The sequence below is a fragment of the Abramis brama genome, assembly GCF_963993115.1.
Source record: "Abramis brama genome assembly, chromosome: 3".
Lineage (NCBI taxonomy): Eukaryota > Metazoa > Chordata > Actinopteri > Cypriniformes > Leuciscidae > Abramis > Abramis brama.
In genome coordinates this window covers 10,571,289-10,589,712 of record NC_139965.1, presented here as the reverse complement: position 1 = coordinate 10,589,712, position 18,424 = coordinate 10,571,289, and the positions used below count along the sequence as shown (strand labels likewise).

Below are 18,424 nucleotides of genomic sequence, written 5' to 3'. Positions count from 1 at the left end.
GTTTCCAGTGGACGGATCCATGCGACAGGTCAAAGTCACTGTGTTTCCAGCCAGTGCAGCTCCTGCAGGATCTGATGTGAGTTCAGGCTTCGGCTTTAGATCTGCAGGAGAACAACAACAGATTCAGATCCTCAAGACTCAAATAAATGAGCATTTAAATGACTCAAATAATTGCTTCAGTCCTCTTATTGGAACAGATGTGGCTGATACAGAAGTGCATAAGAAAAGAGTTGAGCTCCACATTACCCCTTCACTGTCACCCCTCTTTATCACAGAGACATGAACATCACTATCCAAACTTAAATAGTTGTAAATCAAGAATGATTAGGAATATAGACCTATGACTGCTCTTGTTTTAAAGAAGACATTTGGAAGATTATTGTAGAAGTGAAAATCATGAAAGTGAAAAAAAAAAGTTATAGAAGTTTGAGTTTAGGAAAATGTATATAATGTAAAAAATATAATTATTTATATAAAATATATATTTTTACAAAACATGTTTTACTTTAAAACTGAAAGAAAATCAAAGCCAAGTTGTGTTCCAAAGTTTAGGTTGATGTCTCAAAAAATGAGCTTTCAGTGAGATTTAGTTTGGGCGCAGTACCAAACCTTTTCACTAGATGACAGCCAAGCTCTGTTAATGACCATATAAGGACGCCTCCATTTCCATACATGTTTAGAGTGATCTAAACCATATATTTCCATAATGATCATACAATTTATGAAGTAGACATCTATTGAGAAGTAGTATGGGCAGTTTATCAGTATTTGATTTGAATTCAACCTCTAATAAACACATAAAAAACACATATGTGCGTTACAGCTCACGCCGCCACATCACATATCAATAATCCATCATTTGTTTCATTATATTTAAAACCTTTTCAGACCTTTTTTCCTCATACAATTTAATTGGTTTTATCTTTTGAACTGTTGGCATGAAAAGGAGTTTCTACCAATCTTTCATGATTTTTCATGTTCATAGCTATTTCAAAATAAAGGCCTGAACATGCCTAATGCGTATTAAATATTCTAGTTGCAAATTGATAAATTACTGATCCTCTGTCATTTATTTTGAAAATCAGTCAGCAAGCTTTCAAATGATATATAGTTTGTCAATATTACTTTAGGTTTTTACTAAAATATTATTGTTTAAAATATATAATGGCAAACGTCCTGCAGTGTCTCGATTGGTTGTGTGATCATGATCATGTAGAGAGAGTTTAAGAGGACAATGATGTTCAACTCACCCTTCACAGAGAGAGAAACAGCAGAGCTTGATGTTGATGAGTTTGGTCTTCCATCTCTCTGTCCTTTACACCAGTACTGACCCTGATCAGACTCAGTAGCTCCTCTGATAGTGAGAGTGCCTCTGTTTACAGTGTAACGATCAGACGTCTGTAACTTTACACTGTCTTTATGCCACTCATATCTCCAGTTGTAATAAGACTTTATCACACACTTCAGATTGACAGTTTCTCCAGTGAATACAGGACTGTCTGGTGTCACAGTCACTGTAGATGTGGGTAAACCTGAGAAGAAAGACAGAAACACAAACTAAGAGACTCAAACAGCTGGTTTCATTAATCTGCAGACCCTTATGAAAAGAAAATATATTTCCCTATAAATGATCAATATATTAAATGGTTTAACAGTATATTTGAACATATACATAATAATATATTGTGTTAATATATTACAATATATTGAATAATACATAAGGAATTACCGCTTTTCATATATTGAAAAAAAAAGTTACAATGTATTTACTAATATATCATAATGTATGGAATTTAATATTCAGTAATACACTTCATAATATATAGATGTATATGTGATCAGATATGGTACTGCATGTGTAATATAATATTGCAGATATAAACTCACCGCATTAACCCTATAACTGCCGGTGCAAAATAAAACCGCAATTTCACAATTATAGAGTCGGTGCGCTACACTACTAAAAGCGTATTAAGAGCTGGATTAATTCAGCTGGGACACCACTGAAGGTTAGGTGTGAAATGCACCGCCGGCTACTGGTATTAATATATCGCCATATGGTCAATGCATATATTGCAGTGTATTGAAAAATATAAGCTCTAGTTTCCCATATATGGACATGTATTATGTCCATATATTGCATTATATTTTGCAGTATATTCCCATATATTTTTGTTCCGGAAGGGGATAATCTGAAGGGCAGCAGCTCATGAATGAACTGAACATGTCTGGAGGATAGGGGTGAGCGAGGCACAAACTAACGCAGAGCTAGTTGTAACCATAGACTGTAAAAAATATGGACAAAGCGTCTGTGACGTCGCCCATAGACTTTCTGAAGAATGGTTTTGAGGCCGTTTATGGGGGGTATGGGCGGCGCCATCTTGGAAAATCTTGGGAAATCCTAACCCCGCCCACCTTCTGGCCAATCCATATATGGGTAAAAGGGCGGGCTTTGTGTGAGACTGAGCCGGCCGGTGGACCCGCCTCTTCAGCCAAGCAGCCTCAGCTAACGTTACAAGATCGACTGGCAGACTAGGCTACTTTTTACAGTCTATGGCTACTACATTCACTGCAAAGCTGCTGAAGAGTACAACCCATCTGAATTTGCTGGTAAGTTGCAACGTGAAGTTCATGTATGTCTCTTAAAGGCATGTTCAGACACCTTATAGTTATGTATCCTGCAAGGTACTATCCGGGTAAACTCATGTGAACAGTTAACAAGTTAGTACTACAACGAACGCAACCCATTTTATGTACGATATTTCAATACAAATGTTCAGATACAGAGGTGGTATGATGTGTTGTGTCAGATCATGGCCGAGACGTCAAATTTCAGGAATTCCACTCGGCGCAGCCTATGCTCGTTATCAGCTGTCAATCAAGCTGTCAATCAAAGTTAACCACGCCCTTATTTGTCATACATTTTATATCTAAATACGATCTAAACTAACGAGTTAGAAAAAAATTCACCCCCCTCACAGTTGTCAGGCACTCGGAACCTATCGAAAAATACAATAAAAGTCCATGGGACCAACCTGTAAAAACATGAATTTATGCTGTGAAAACGGACATTTTAACATGAGGGGCTATGGACATTTGCTCCCTTTTGGGACCTGCCTCTAGCGGATTTTCGATGTATTGCAGTTTTTCGCACTTCCGGGTAGGCTTCATTTTTCAGATTAGAATGTTGCCGCTTGGTTGTAACACGTAAATCGTACGCATCCGGCGTTTTGGGAGCCTGAAACCGCTATTTTTTGAAACAAGGTCCCAGAGTGGATAAATCTGAAACCGACACACTTGCGTTTTCGTGTGTACAGCCAATCCGTGTATTTTGTGAAACAATGATATCATCACCGCACCACTACGTCACGTAAGAGCAAAAACAACTGCGGTGTGTTCGTGTTGCAGAAGCTGCTGAGCCTCTTATTTCTTTATGTATTATTCACTTGAATGTATTTTTGTTTTATTTCTTTATTTCTTCATATTTTCTTTCTCATGCTATGATGCTTGTCTGTTGTCTGAGACTTTTCATATTTTGTACCAGGCTATTTATGGTTGTTTATATTGTTCAATAAAGTTAATAGTAAAAATAAATAAATAAAATAAAGAAGAAACTACTGAGCCTATTATTATTGTATACAGCGCACCAGGTTTATGCACATGCTCCAAGTCTTCTCCATTTTTAGTGTATCTCTGTGGCAGAATTACAGCGCCACACACTGGTCTGGCATGTGAACTACAGCGTTTTGAGTCGGTTTCAGTGGTTTCGTGCGTACGCAGATATTTCTTGAGACGATGCCGTGTTTACAGAATTTTTTTTTTAAATGAGGGAAAAAAGATTGGATTGGGAAACTCTGGTTATTATTTAACAGTTGAGATAGTTATTTAATGCTGATCTAACCAGCAGAAGACACTAGCAGGGTTTGAATCCCAGTTGTACAGGCGGGGCATGTTGTCACACTGCGTTACAATGAGCCTCTATTAGAACTATGATATTCTATTCTACACTTTTATCAATTCTATTGAGAAATCATGAGAAAAGGGTGAATAAAGACAGAGTCAGAGTTCAGAAATTATGAATTATTATTATGTTTTGTACTATGCTGTATAGCTGATATGTGGTGTTTGTTGTAAATCTAAAAAATATATATTTATTTTTAATTATTAAAAAATGCCATTATTTTATATGAAAAAGTCAATAATTGTATTTTATTGACAACATATTTTAGTTTGTCTTGTATACTTGTATATTTTTTAATTAGATCTGATAACATTTTAAGGTTAACATGTTACCATGTACTCCACCTATGGGGCATGTTGTCACATTTCACTTCCATTCTTTCGGGGTAAATCAAGAAAAAAAAAAAAAAAGGTATATACTGTATTAATTAAACAAAACCACATAATTGTACTAGACATGTGGGAAATGAATGTGGAAAAAATAAATACTCTGAACCCCGAGTGAATTTACACAAACTGAGAAAGTCAAAAAGTATTAGACTGTTCCCCGCTCTCTATAATGAACTCTGAGAAGATCTGAGATCATAATCAGCCTGTCACTGTATATAGAGATGATTACAAACTCTTAACTAACATAATCTGACTGAGTGTGAGACAAAGTAAACTCTTTTCTACTCAATGTCTTCAGGTTAAAGTGATGAAATGATGAACACACTCACCTGATACTGTCAGTGTAACTCCATCACTGATCTCTGAGTACTGTGGGGTTTCAGTCAGAGTTCCTCTACAGCTGTACAGACCAGCATGAGACGAATCCACAGATGTGATTATATAGATCTGGTCTTGTCCTGCGCTGTAATAGATCTGGTCTGTTCTTCTGCTGTTATCTTGATCTTTATACCAGCTGTACCTCCAGACTCCTGTCTCCTGTATGTCACATGTGAGAGTGACACTCTCTCCTCTGAACACACGAACATCAGGCTTCACCTTCACTACAGGTTTGGGTCTCACTGTGAAATGAGCAAACACACACTTCATGTTTGAATCTTTTAAAACTCAAAATTAGCTTTCACTGAAAAAAATCTACAGAGTAAAAGAGTAAAAGAGCACTTACCTCTCACTGTTATCTTTATTGCATTACTGATCTGTGTGTAGTATTCTCCTCGCTGTGCTCTACACCAGTATGTTCCTCCATCAGAGACTCTCACAGAACTGATTGTTTTAGTTCCTGCATCATCACTGGATTCCCAGTTTGAGTCTTTCCTCCAGTGAAACCTCCATCCAGTTGAGCTTCCCACGTCACAGCTGAGAGTAACTGTGTCTCCAGTGAACACTGAACTCTGGGGCGTTACAGTCAGAATCGGTTTATCTGGAAGTGAACAGTGATGCAGTGTTGAGCTCATTTATGTTACTGATCATGTCTTTCACTAGTCTTCTGTTTTATCATTCTTTTTTGTACAGTAAACTGTGTAATTTATTTTGATTTGAAGTGTTTGTCTTTAAAAATGATTCAAGCCCTTCTTAGGTATGACACATTTAAATTGTGTTCACTTTATTTAAATATATCTAATTAAGAATAATACATATATATTTAATAAGTCTAACATAAAATGTAAATAGTGTCATCTATGAGATTTATTTTATTTGATTAACTCAAATTAATTTGGCTTCGGAGCCATTTGCATTATGTTAAAGACAAGCTCAGAGATGAACATGCTCAGAGAGTGTGTGTGTGGCTCAGAGAGTGTGTGTGTGTGGCCGCCATTTTCTCGTCTAGGACTGCTACATAGTATTCATTATTGGGAAGTATTATCTTGTATTTGTAATAAAGAATTTACCTCACTGTAAGAGAATGTGTATATCATCATTTTGAGTGAAATATGCAACAGTGGTGAAAGTTGTGCGAGGTGAATTGAAAAATAAGACATTTCACCATAAAATCATGAAGTGGGATGTTCTGGTAATTTCAGGGAATATTTATAGTTCAGAGTTTTAACAGGTTATGTGACAGACCCAGGTAAATTTACGGATAAGCGAATAACCTCAACTTTTTTTAATATTAAAAATAAAATATGATAAATATCATCATACAACAAATGCTGAAGCAAAAAGGCTAAACAAAATAATAAACTTATTCAGCCATATTATATTTGCAAGCACAGACTGTTTTTAGTTCAGTCAATCTTTCTTTATTTTATAGGAAACATCAAAAACAATATAATTCTTGTTCACAGTAATATACTTCTCAATAGTTTAATCAGTAATAAAAAAACTGTTTAAAGATTAATAGATAAGTTTAAAATAATAATGATAGTACAATCTGAACGACTCTCTGCTTCTTAGCGTCTGTTTTCATGGATCTGTGTCTCGTGTCGAAGCTGCGTCCTCTTGACGTCACATTTATCGGCCGCATACGTCATAAAGAACGTCTTATTTCAGGACAGTCTCCATTATAAAACTGAGCGTTATTGCTAGTGAAGTGTAAATTGTTGTAGTTTCCTCATGGGAATGTAATGGTCAGTTTACTGAGATGAAGAGCCTCATGACGTTTGCGGCAGATAAATGTGACCTCCGGAGGATTCAGCCTTCGAAATGAGACACAGCCGGTGACTCCAGGATTTGATGATCTGTGAGATTGAGAATGTGTGTGTGTTGTTCACCATGAGCTCTGAGTGACTGAACTTACTCACAGCGGCCTTTCTGGAGCCCATAACCACGAGTGAGAAAGGTCTATATTAACACCAGTATTGGTGTCGGCCCGATACTGCGCTCTCATATTCATACTCATAAAAATGCTCTGATACCAACAACCGATACTAATGCAGTGTGTGTGCAGTGTGTAGAGTGTGTAGAGTGTTTAAGCACCATGGTACTTCATTGTTTGCTATGCTATTTAATATCGTATTCATCATAAGGGTATTTGCATGCACAAAATATATGTTTTTCTGGACATGTACTATAGTAGTACTATAATATTCAGGGAATAAAACTGATTGTTCAGAAGGACCTTCGGTTGTAAACGCTGGTTGTAAATGGGAATGTTGCTGGTATAAACCCTGCAGTGAATGAACTGTTAACCATCACTATTGTGTCTTTGAGCAAAGCATTTGACCAACGGTTTCCAGAGGGATTTAGTTCATGGAGCCATTCTGTGACAGAGATACATTACACTGGTCTTGGTCATATGATGATAAATATACTCTTGCAAAAAGGAAGAGAAAGTTGGCAAACCAGTTTGTTACACAGTTACAAAATAATGTAAATATATGTATTTCATGTTTTCGAGTGTCGAGTCTAATGGCCATTGAGAACATGAAATACATGTTTCTATTATTGGAGCTGGTGTGTGAAACTTTCTCTTCCCTTTGGCAGTTTCTGTGGTCGAGATCCTCACTGAGTTTGTTTTGCCCGCTGGATGTGTGCATTTTGTGTTGAGCCTTTATGATGAATATACTTTTACCACAACCATAACCAGCTAACAGGGAACGTTATCATAACTTTGGCTAACGTTAAGGATCTCTCAAAGTTATGAACAAAAATTCTTCCAGTAAATGTTTGTTCAATGTTATCCGGTCTTTAATAATGTTCTCAAAAATTAGCACAAAAACTGTAGTTTCTTCATCTTTAACACTCTTGGACCCATTTAGACATCGAGTTCATTCAACACTGAGGATTTTGCTGTGTATCACGTCACTATAACTTTCTCCATTGGATTAATTAGTAAAGTTTTTTGAGGAGGACTTTTGAGTTGTTAATACAAATGAGGTGAAAAGAATATTTCAGGAACATCAAACTATCCTTTACTATACTCCCCCCAAAAAAAGAAAAAAAGAAAAGCTCCACTAGCACTAAGAAAAATGGACACTTTAAAGTTTCCATCACCAAACCAAAATGTTTTAAAAACGTTCTTAGAACAAAAATGTGTAATCTGTGAAAACACTCTGGTCTGGGTTTGTGGTTTTGACTTCAACACTAATAATCTGTAAATCACGTCATTCTCTCTGACTTCAGTCCAAAACTTATCAGAACTGAACTCAGTCGCTCGAGTCCTTTTCTATTCTCATGACACTCATGAATATCTCCTGTAACCATAGTGACAGTGACTAAATATCAAAGATGGAGACGCACATAAATTAAAGATGGAGACGCCTATAACACTGGAAAGTCACAATTTACATGATTTTATAATAAACCAAAACCGCCACACACACACTTGCCTCCAAACGGAGGATGATGCACACGCACACACACTCTCACACACAGACACACTCTCACTCACACACACACTCTTGCATTCAAAGGGAGGATGATGCACACACACACACTCTCACACACACTCTCACACACACACACACACACACACTTGCGTTCAAAGGTAGGATAATGAACACACACTCTCACACACACACACACACACACACACTCTTGCATTCAAAGGGAGGATGATGCACACACACACACACACACTCTTGCGTTTAAAGAGAGGTTGATGCACACACACACACACACACACACACACTCTTGCGTTTAAAGAGAGGTTGATGCACACACACACACACACACACACACACACACACACACACACACACACACACACACACACACACACACACACACACAGAAGACGTGTGCAGTTACTGAATAATTACTAAAAAGTGAATTGTCAGTCCTCTTATAAGAACAGATGTGGTTGAAAATTATAAGTGATGATCAATAAACAGATGTGAATATGAAGACTCACCTGATACAGTCAGTGTAACAGCATCACTGAAGTCTGTGTGTGAGCCTGATCTCTCTCCACTACACCTGTATTCACCACTGAGAGACACATCAGCTGTGAAACTGAACTCTGCTGTTGATGTATATGTATAGTCAGTGTCTCCATGTCTAATCCAGCTGTATCTCTGAATGTCTCCTCTCTGTGTGTCACATGTGAGAGTGACTGTCTCTCCTCTGAACACACGCTGATCTGGCTTCACCTTCACTACAGGTTTCACTGAGAAACACAGAAGTAAATATTGAAAAGCATCACAGTATCAAGATCACTGTCATGAACTCAAAACTTCATCAGGATAAAAACACTTAAATTAAAAATCTAGTTTGCTTGTAAATTGTAATGATTACAACAAAAATGTATGTATTTTTTTGTAATGTATTTTAGATCGGTAAGATTTTTAATGTGTTTAAAAGAAGTCTCTTCTGCTCACCAAGGCTGCATTTATTTGATTAAAAATACAAACAAAAACAGTAATATTGTGAAATATTATTACAATTTAAAACATGTTTTCTGTGTGAATATACAGTAAAGTGTAATTTATTCCTGTGATCAAAGCTGAATTTTCAGCATCATTACTCCAGTCTTCAGTGTCACATGATCCTTCAGAAATCACTCTAATATGATGATTTGATGCTCAAGAAACATTTATGATTATTATCAATGTTGAAAACAGTTTTTTTTACATTTTTATTTCATGATGCTATGATGAATAGAAAGTTCAAAAGAACAGCATTTATCTGAAATCTAAAGCTTTTGTAACATTAAACACTACCGTTCAAAAGTTTGGGGTCAGTAAGAATTTGAATTTTATTTGAAATAAAATAAATCAATACTTTTATTCATCAAGGATGAGTTAAACTGATCAAAAGTTACATTAAAGACATTTATAATGTTAGAAAATATTCTATTTTAAATAAATGCTGTTCTTTTGAACTTTATATTCATCAAATAATTTTGGGAAAAAAAATGTACACAACTGTTTTCAACATTGATAATAATAATGAATGTTTCTTGAGCATAAAATCATCATATTAGAATACTTTCTGAAGGATCATGTGACACTGAAGACTGGAGTAATGATGCTGAAAATTCAGCTTTCATCTGAGGAATAAATTACATTTTAAAATGTATTAAAATAGAAAACAGTCACAATTTCACAATATTACTGTTTTTTTGTTTTGTTTGTTTTTTGAATTGTTTATCAAATAAATGCAGCCTTGGTGAGCTGAAGAGACTTATTTTAAAAACATAAAAAGTCTTACCGATCTAAAACTTTTGACCAGTAGTGTATGTATCCAGTCTGCATGTCCTTTGTATTATTGCTCTTCCAGTTCTGACCAGTAGATGATGCTGTTTACAGTCTGAGTGTTTAAAGATCTGAACTGAACTTACTAACTTCAGTCTGTCTGTTCTCAAGCCCTTTTCTCTTCCAGCCCTTCAACCAAACCACACTGAATGAATAAAGCTAAGCATTGAAGATCTTAATGACACACAGTCAATAATTAATATTGCAGCAAAAACTCAGAAACATGCAAATAAAATGATCTTTTGAAATCAGTGTCTGACTGAACTACTTTACAACTGCAAGACTGTTTGATTGATTGAATAAATAGCAGATTTCTGCAATGTTTTGCAGCATAAGGAACTACAGTCAGATGATTCTGTGAAATATGCAAAACATGGACATAAAACATCAGCAAACAGACAAATGTGGGATCCTGATGTAGACATGAAGACAAATAAACTACTACAACACAATTCACATTAGTTAAAAACTCAAATGTACTGCAGTAACGGACAGTACCTTGACTGAGTCCAGAGTGAACGAGGGACATCAGCACTAAAAGCAGAAGAAACAGATATGAAGCTTTTCCATTCATTCAACACAATGTAAATCACACACTGAAACATGTCTAGAGTTTATTCTACATGAACTGAAAGTGTTTTTCTGTTGTGATGCTCATTCAGGAGAACTGATGGATTATTGTCCAGCATTTAACATCATCACACACACGATGACGTCACAGGACTCTTGAACTGATACGAGAGTCGATTCAGTGATTCACTGTTTGATTCACCGATTCACTGTTTGATTCACTGATTCACTGTTTGATTCACAGATTCACTGTTTGATTCACTGATTCACTGTTTGATTCACTGATTAACTGTTTGATTCACTGATTCACTGTTTGATTCACTGATTCACTGTTTGATTCACTGATTAACTGTTTGATTCACTGATTCACTGTTTGATTCACTGATTCACTGATGCTCAACAATAAAGCAGCAGTTTGAACCACTGAGCTTCACAACGTACAACATTATATGCCATTATACTCATCAATAAATGTGATGTCAGTGTATTTCTGTAACTGTCTTCATAGTTCTTCTTGTTCTCTTGTTTTGTGTTTTTTTTTAAAAAGTTTTTATTTATTTTTGCTCCCTATTGAATTTTGCCTGTATAACATGTTCCTAACTCTAAGACACTATTAAACATGTATAAATAATATAGAATCATGCACCTTTCACATCACTACAATGCATTACATCACAGTACATAAAGATACACTTTATGAATAAAGACACTTTTAAATATTAACATTAATGTGATTAACGTTTCACATCAATGATTCTTCACTGGAACAGAACAAGCTTCAGAACCAAATCAGGTCAAAGTGTTTGAGACACACGACATCACTTCCTGTTTGACGTCGGCACCGTCAACTTCATTGTGACTTTATAGTGGCTGCAAAAATAATTTGGACACTTAGTGTGCTTCACATATAGTACACTTTAATTTAATTAATTTTAATTGTATTTATTTTTTTGGGGGGGGGGGGGATTTATCATGGATTCACTTCGAATTTTACTTTTTTGTATTTTTTGTATTTTCTTTTTTTGAAAAGAAATAACAGTTTTGAATATTTGTGCACACCTGTAATTGTGACTTTATAGTAAAATAATGTGGATATAGTGCCTACAGCTGAAATTAACCACAACCAGAAAGAAAAGCTGCTGCAAGTGACCTCGTGCTTCTGGTCTAAGAGTATTTTCACACCTCGTGTGTTTCAGCACTTCAAGAGCTCTCGCCTCGGCAGAAATAATTCATATGTCAACACTAAATGATCTCAGTTCCTCCTAAAAGGACCCAAAAACAAACCATATTCAGACCACAGTATGTTAATGTGTTCACCGCTCGCAGTCTCTCAAACAAACTAGTGTGAAAAAGCCCTTAAACCACATTAAACATGTATCAATATATTTGCTATTGAAATAAATAAATCTCATGTACAGTTTTCAATCAAGACATTTGTCGAAATAAAATGTATTAGCTTTGCAAAATATGAATAAATAAATATGATTAAAAGGACAACAAAAGTCTGAGACGCTTTCTGATTGTCAAGCATTGGTGGAACATGTTCATATGTCGACGTCATGAACTTGATCTGGAAACCTGTGGTTATTCTGACACACGTGTGAACTGACATCACACAACAACTAAATATGAAGTTCAGGCGAACTGGTTAAAAAAAACTGAAACGTGTCTCAGAAAAGAGAAGTTAGTTCTGAGAAAAGCTCTACTTTGTTTGATAAACTGTTTGTTTGAAAAAATGAAATTTAATTGGCCAAATTCATTTTGCAGTTATTTCTCAATAAGAGAGTCAGAGAGAAAGAGAAGTGATAGAGAAGATGAGTGTGTGTTCGGTCTCTGTTCTCAAACTCTCTGAGTCTCTGATGGAGAGATTATTTAAAGATACAGCATCATTCAACACTAACACACATCAACACAAATACATCTGATTTATCTCAACTACTTGAAATGGGAGGAAAGATGTTACAACAAAACTAAGCAAAAGTACATGTACACATTGCCTCCATCTTTCACACGCATCATCACACAGATAAATGCATCATAAACCTCTTTATCTGATCAACCCGTAACATCACATTGAATCTGATCAATAAATAATACAATAAGCAGTGAGACTGTGGGTTCATAGACTCTCCTACACAACACTCATTATTATATCCCATCTTCAGCTGAATACAATGCATTAGGAACAGAAAACAGAAGATAGTAAAGAATATGATCTTATACTCACAGATGAGAGGCAGTGCACTGGAGCCCATACTGTCACATTAATAGACTGTGTTAACAGCGCTGAGTGTTAAAACACACACTTCCTGTGTTAGAAAGAAGAGACGAGGGAGGAGGAGACAAAACTACACACAGAAATACACAGATAAAGAAAAGAGAGATCCAGTCTAAGATATTTAGCTACTAATTTATTCCAGTTGTCACAGCTCTGTTCATCTACTTAAAATCATATTTTCCAGATCAGTTCTGATGGAGATTGTTCTCACTGTTATTGTGTTCGTTCACAGTCACACATAGAAGACAGACAGTGATTAAAGTGAAATCACCACGTGACATCTAATGTGTGTCTAATGTAACTCTACAACATATCAGTGAATGAAATATACAGCCTTTTATATCATAAAGTGTCGTTCCATAAAAACTAAAATGCTGCTGGTCAAAGGTGTTTTCTGTTCCTCAGCGCTTCGGCTCTCAGTATAACAGGCCTCGACTCGATGGAGCTGAAGAGATGTTGGAGAAACAGAATCACAAAAGGCCAGAGCTTCTTTAAGTTAGGGTTAGGGTTAGTAGTAGTAAGTTAATAAAGTTAATAGGGCCTTTTGGAAAATGAGTCCTGACCTTTAAAAAGTTTCCTTAATGTGTGTTAACAGACCCTGAATCTGGAGAACATTAGGACCCTGAAACACACAAGCTGTCGACCAGCGATCTGCAGTCAACATCACAATCCCTGTTGCTGATAAAGTGGATGCATTTGAAATAGCTTGTTTGTTTAATAAAGCTTGTTTTACATGAGGATTGAATAAACAAGTAATCTAATGTCATTAAATCCTGGCAGAATCTGCATATTTTCCATCCTTTTTTATTTTATTAAAAACATTATTTCTGTAATATGAGATAAAAATCTTCGTCATGAAAGTGTTTTCATCCTATTTCACATAATTTGCAGCAATTTGTCAACATTTAAAGCCCAGTGTGATTGTTTCTACGAAAGTAAACAAAGATATTCATTATAAAATATTTCACTTATCTTTTACTATATTCATTTCAAATTATCAGAGACTCAATATGAACTCATAAGTACAAATGAACTGATAATTGTCCACAACAAGATGGCATGATGTTGATCTCAGGCAGCAAACTACCTTTTTGGACCTCACACTGCTCCTTTACTTATTATTTTTGTTTTAATAATAATAATAATAATAAAAAATAAAAATAAAAAAAGCTAAAATCAGCTGACATGTCTGTTCGGTGAAATGAGTGTGTGTGAGCAAGTTAGTGTGTGTGCATGTGTGAGTGTGTGTGAGTTAGTGAGCGTGTCTGTGCGTGTGTGTGCGTGTGTGTGTGTGTGTGTGTGAGTGAGTTACTGTATGTATGTGTTTTGTGCAACCGCCAGGAACACCCTAGCAAACACCAAAAATTCCTTAGCAACTGCCTAGCAACACCATAGCAACCACCCAGAACACCCTAGCAACCACCTAACAGCATAGCAACCACCCAAAATTCCTTAGCAACCATCTAGCAACACCATAGCAACCACCCAGAACACCCTAGCAACCGCCTAACAGCATATCAACCGCCCAAAATTCCTTAGAAACCACCTAGCAACCACACAGAACACCATAGCAACCGCCTAACAGCATAGCAACCACCCAGAACACCATAGCAACCGCCTAACAGCATAGCAACCAGCCAGAATACCCTAGCAACCACCCAGAACACCCTAGCAACCATGTAATTTAAACTACTTTGTGATTGGCTGGACACATTTTATGATGAATATATTATCAGGGACCCCCAAGCTCCCAAAAAAATGGGGTGAATTTTTTTCCCTCACAAAATTCATGCCATTAGAGGGTTAAAACCATGTTTATGTATTCTCTAAAAGGATATAGTGGGAAAGGGTAGTTACGAAGTGACATCTCTCATCACTTCTAGACAACCCTTTCTCACTGCCCTCCTTTTAGAGAAGAATTAACATGGTTTTGGATTTCTGTCAATGAAAATGACCCAGACATTCTTTGAATCTTTGATCTTGTGATGATAATTTGAGGTTTATGAAACTAAAGATGCAGATTGTGCATAAAAGTTTCCACTACTCTGGTTAAAACCACAGAGCAGAAACAGAGCAGAAGTCAAACCACAACTATGAGCTCAACTCTTTTATTAGGCCTTGTATATGTATGTATGTGTGTGTGTGTGTGTGTGTGTGTGTGTGTGTGTGTGTGTGTGTGTGTGTGTGTGTGTGTGTGTGTGTGTGTGTGTGTGTGTGTGTGTGTGTGTGTGTGTGTGTGTGTGTGTGTATGTATATATAAAATAGGTTGGCTGTTGAAAGCACAATCATCTTTAGGTAAATTGGCGGTTAAGTTTGAAACCCTCCACAGGGTGTCCGGAAAGAGACTTGGTCAGTAGATATTTGGGAATAACCCGTTTATTTGTCACCACATATCTCAGATATTAGCAGTGTTTTTTTTTTTTTACAAAAAAAAGAAAAAAAAATACAAATAAATCATCACCTATTTTACAGTGCATCATCATGCATTTGTGGATATGTGCAATAAACATTAAAAATAACACATAAAACAATAATTTGCTCACTTAACACATGCAGCTTTCCTGGTACAAGATACACAACAAAACAATCTCCAGCAACAGTCAATATATGAGCCATTCCACCGAATGGGTGACATTTATGTCCCCAGAACATCATATGTATAAAATTGCATGAAAATTAATTCTAAAATACATTTTATTATTAAGCAAAATGTCCTGCATATTAAGCTAACTACAAATTATAAAATATATAATTAAAAACATTAATAAAAACTACATAGAACACAAAAATAGCATTTTCTGCATGTCCCCACTCTCTGTCTCTAAACTTTGCCATGAAATATAATGATTAAAATCCTTCAGAAATCTTAGGTTTTGGGGATTGTTGTGTGACTTTATATCCAATCTATTTAAAATGTTTGTTTGTTTTTATGAGAAAAAAATATTTGTATCCAATATTTTAGATAAAACACACATTTTAGTCATGTCCCCGGGTTTTCACTCAGTCCTGTTACCCTAACACATTCCGCCCTCTGAAAAACTTGGAATATTCCACAAGATACATTTTCAACAGGAAGTTGCATCATCTTGATCTTCTAAATGTAATGGGAAGACCATAAGTAAGTCCTCTCATTTAAATTTCTGTATATTTGATGAAATTGTAACTATGACTGAGAAGGTCAATCTCAACATACTATCCTGTTACCTAAATAATTTCTTAGAATGTATTTGTTTATTTAAAAAATATTAACTTTCGGTAAGTCACTAGAATTTGCATAGTGTCCTCATGCTATTAGCATGTATGCTATGTGGCCATATGTCATGTATTTGATAACTTTTTCCTTAAAAACTCAATCCTGTTACTTTCAGTCCTGTTACTTATATGGAAAATAACAGGAGTGAGTTAAAGTAACAGGAGTGAGTAGAGTCCTCTGTTTTGTTGATTTAATACTGTAAATATTAGTTGATATAATACTATTCACCTGAATTATGAGTTTTATGGTTGCAATTACTTATATTGTAGACATTAGCATTAGTTTTACAATGTGAACACTGTACTTCCAGGAAGCCAGTCCACCACAAAGTGACTCGAACGTTTTGTCTTTGTCTTCCTTATATTTTGTAGAAGAAGGAGAAAACCCATACTATGCAGGTGCCAGAAACACCCACCTATGGCATATTGCAATGGAAGGAGCAAAACACACCCGCAACCCTCTCTTTTCTCCCTTTTTTGTCTTACCTTCCCTCTTACTCCCTCCCTCTCTCTTCTTCTTCTCTCTCTCCTTCTTTCTCTTTCCACCTCCTTTGCTGTGAAGTACTACTAGCATATAGTACATCACTTCAACATAGAAATCTTATGCACACACAGTCATGTACACTCTCTCTCATGCACACACATATGGACACTCATTCCTGTTACCTGTTCCTCATTCCTGTTATGAAATAGTTCATTCCTGTTACCAAGTGTTCATTCCTGTTACTATTATTTATTTATTTTCTAAAAAAATAAAGTAAAACCACTGTTTTTATCAGTTTTGTTTGGTCCATCATTTATACAATTGTTTAATAAATTAAATTATAAAAAAAATATATAAACTTGAGGCTTCGGTTTTCTTTAAAATGAAAAAATGGCTTTGTGTTTTTTATTAAAATACACTTTGCCTTTGTATATAGTGATTTTTTTGTCACAAATATCAGTTATTTGAACATATAACCAACAATATCTTTAAAATAAACACTTTTCTTGTGGGGAAAACAAAGGAATTAATTTACATGCTTTCATGCTTTTTAAATGTCCCATGAGTTTCGGTAACAGGACTGAGAAAACATGCGTCCATCTTCTGCTTAGAAACCTTGTAAAAAATAAAATAAAGTTGCCTGAGATTGACCAATACACATTTTTAATAGTTAAATATTTGAGTATTAGATTCAGTGTTGAAAAAAAAATAAAGTTTAATTTTGAAGAGTTACAACAAGCAAATGTCACCCATTCGGTGGAATGGCCCATATACATTTTACATCAATATAGAAATTTTATATCGTTAAAGCCTTTCCTTATACATGGAGCCAAATAATACACACCTCACTCCGCTCACCAAGGGTACAAACTTTAGACTTGCTGCTTTCCTGAATTAGCCGCTAGCTTGAAGGTCTCTGAAATATGACCCTGAGCTTCTGAGATGAGAGAAATCAGGCGAGAGCAAACTGTTGATCAGCCATACAGGATCCTGCGCTCACAGCCTCCAACCCAGTCACATGAATGACCTGACTGTGAATGCATTACCTCTAGCGGCCTCCAGTGGCCACTTACACAGACTAATAAGTGTTTTAAAATAGACACATGATGAATATTTAAAGAAATACAGACATGAGATTAATAATTAAAGAAAAACAAACTTGCTGTGTCATACATTAGAGTAAACCGTAAACAGTTTTTCTGTCGGTGAATCTGTCTGGGCTTCATGCGCATTATGTTGTTTTAAAATGTACCTCAAGAACAAATACTTTGGCAATTAAATTACACCAAAACACAGATGAAATATACATTATCAATATATATATATATATATATATATATATATATATATATATATATATATATATATATATATATATCTATCATATATATATCATATATTTAATATATGATATTAAATTTAATCAGGTTTATAACTAATGACCTTTTTAACAAGGCCTCTTAAACTAAAGACTTGAACAGTCATATTCGCTCTACAAGCAGCTGCTAAAGTGACTACATCTTCAGTGAGCCGAAAGAAGCCTCTGCAACATGTGAAAATGTAAGTGATGTATTTTGCTGTAAATCTAATGTCAGTTTTCTCCCACCCATGGCCTCGGAAAAGTTAGACCCCACAACATACCGTGACTTCCGCTATAAAGTTACTGCTAAACCACCTGAGAGAAACTGAACTCATTTAGACTGTAAACAATGATGACATTTATTTAAAGGCCTGCCAACGTTGGTTGATATCACTTTTATGGTCATTAAACCTAAAAAAAAATACATATAGAAAAAA

At 35.5% G+C, this 18,424-nt stretch overlaps 2 protein-coding genes across 2 annotated transcripts in view; both read right to left on the bottom strand.

Annotated features, from left to right (window-relative positions):
* Positions 1 to 18,424, bottom strand: part of LOC311080145 (basement membrane-specific heparan sulfate proteoglycan core protein-like) — a 176,373-nt gene that overhangs the window by 89,727 nt on the left and 68,222 nt on the right. Inside the window, exons 6-9 of the mRNA XM_084109916.1 lie at positions 8,702 to 8,956; positions 5,075 to 5,329; positions 4,680 to 4,970; positions 1,251 to 1,532 (exon numbers count right to left, since the gene is read on the bottom strand). Of these exons, the coding sequence (XP_083966042.1) occupies positions 1,251 to 1,532; positions 4,680 to 4,970; positions 5,075 to 5,329; positions 8,702 to 8,956 (1,083 nt within the window). The remainder of the gene's footprint in view (positions 1 to 1,250; positions 1,533 to 4,679; positions 4,971 to 5,074; positions 5,330 to 8,701; positions 8,957 to 18,424) is intronic.
* Positions 1 to 18,424, bottom strand: part of LOC311078915 (Fc receptor-like protein 5) — a gene marked incomplete at its 5' end in the record, with an annotated part of 87,885 nt that overhangs the window by 17,186 nt on the left and 52,275 nt on the right. The window lies entirely within an intron of this gene.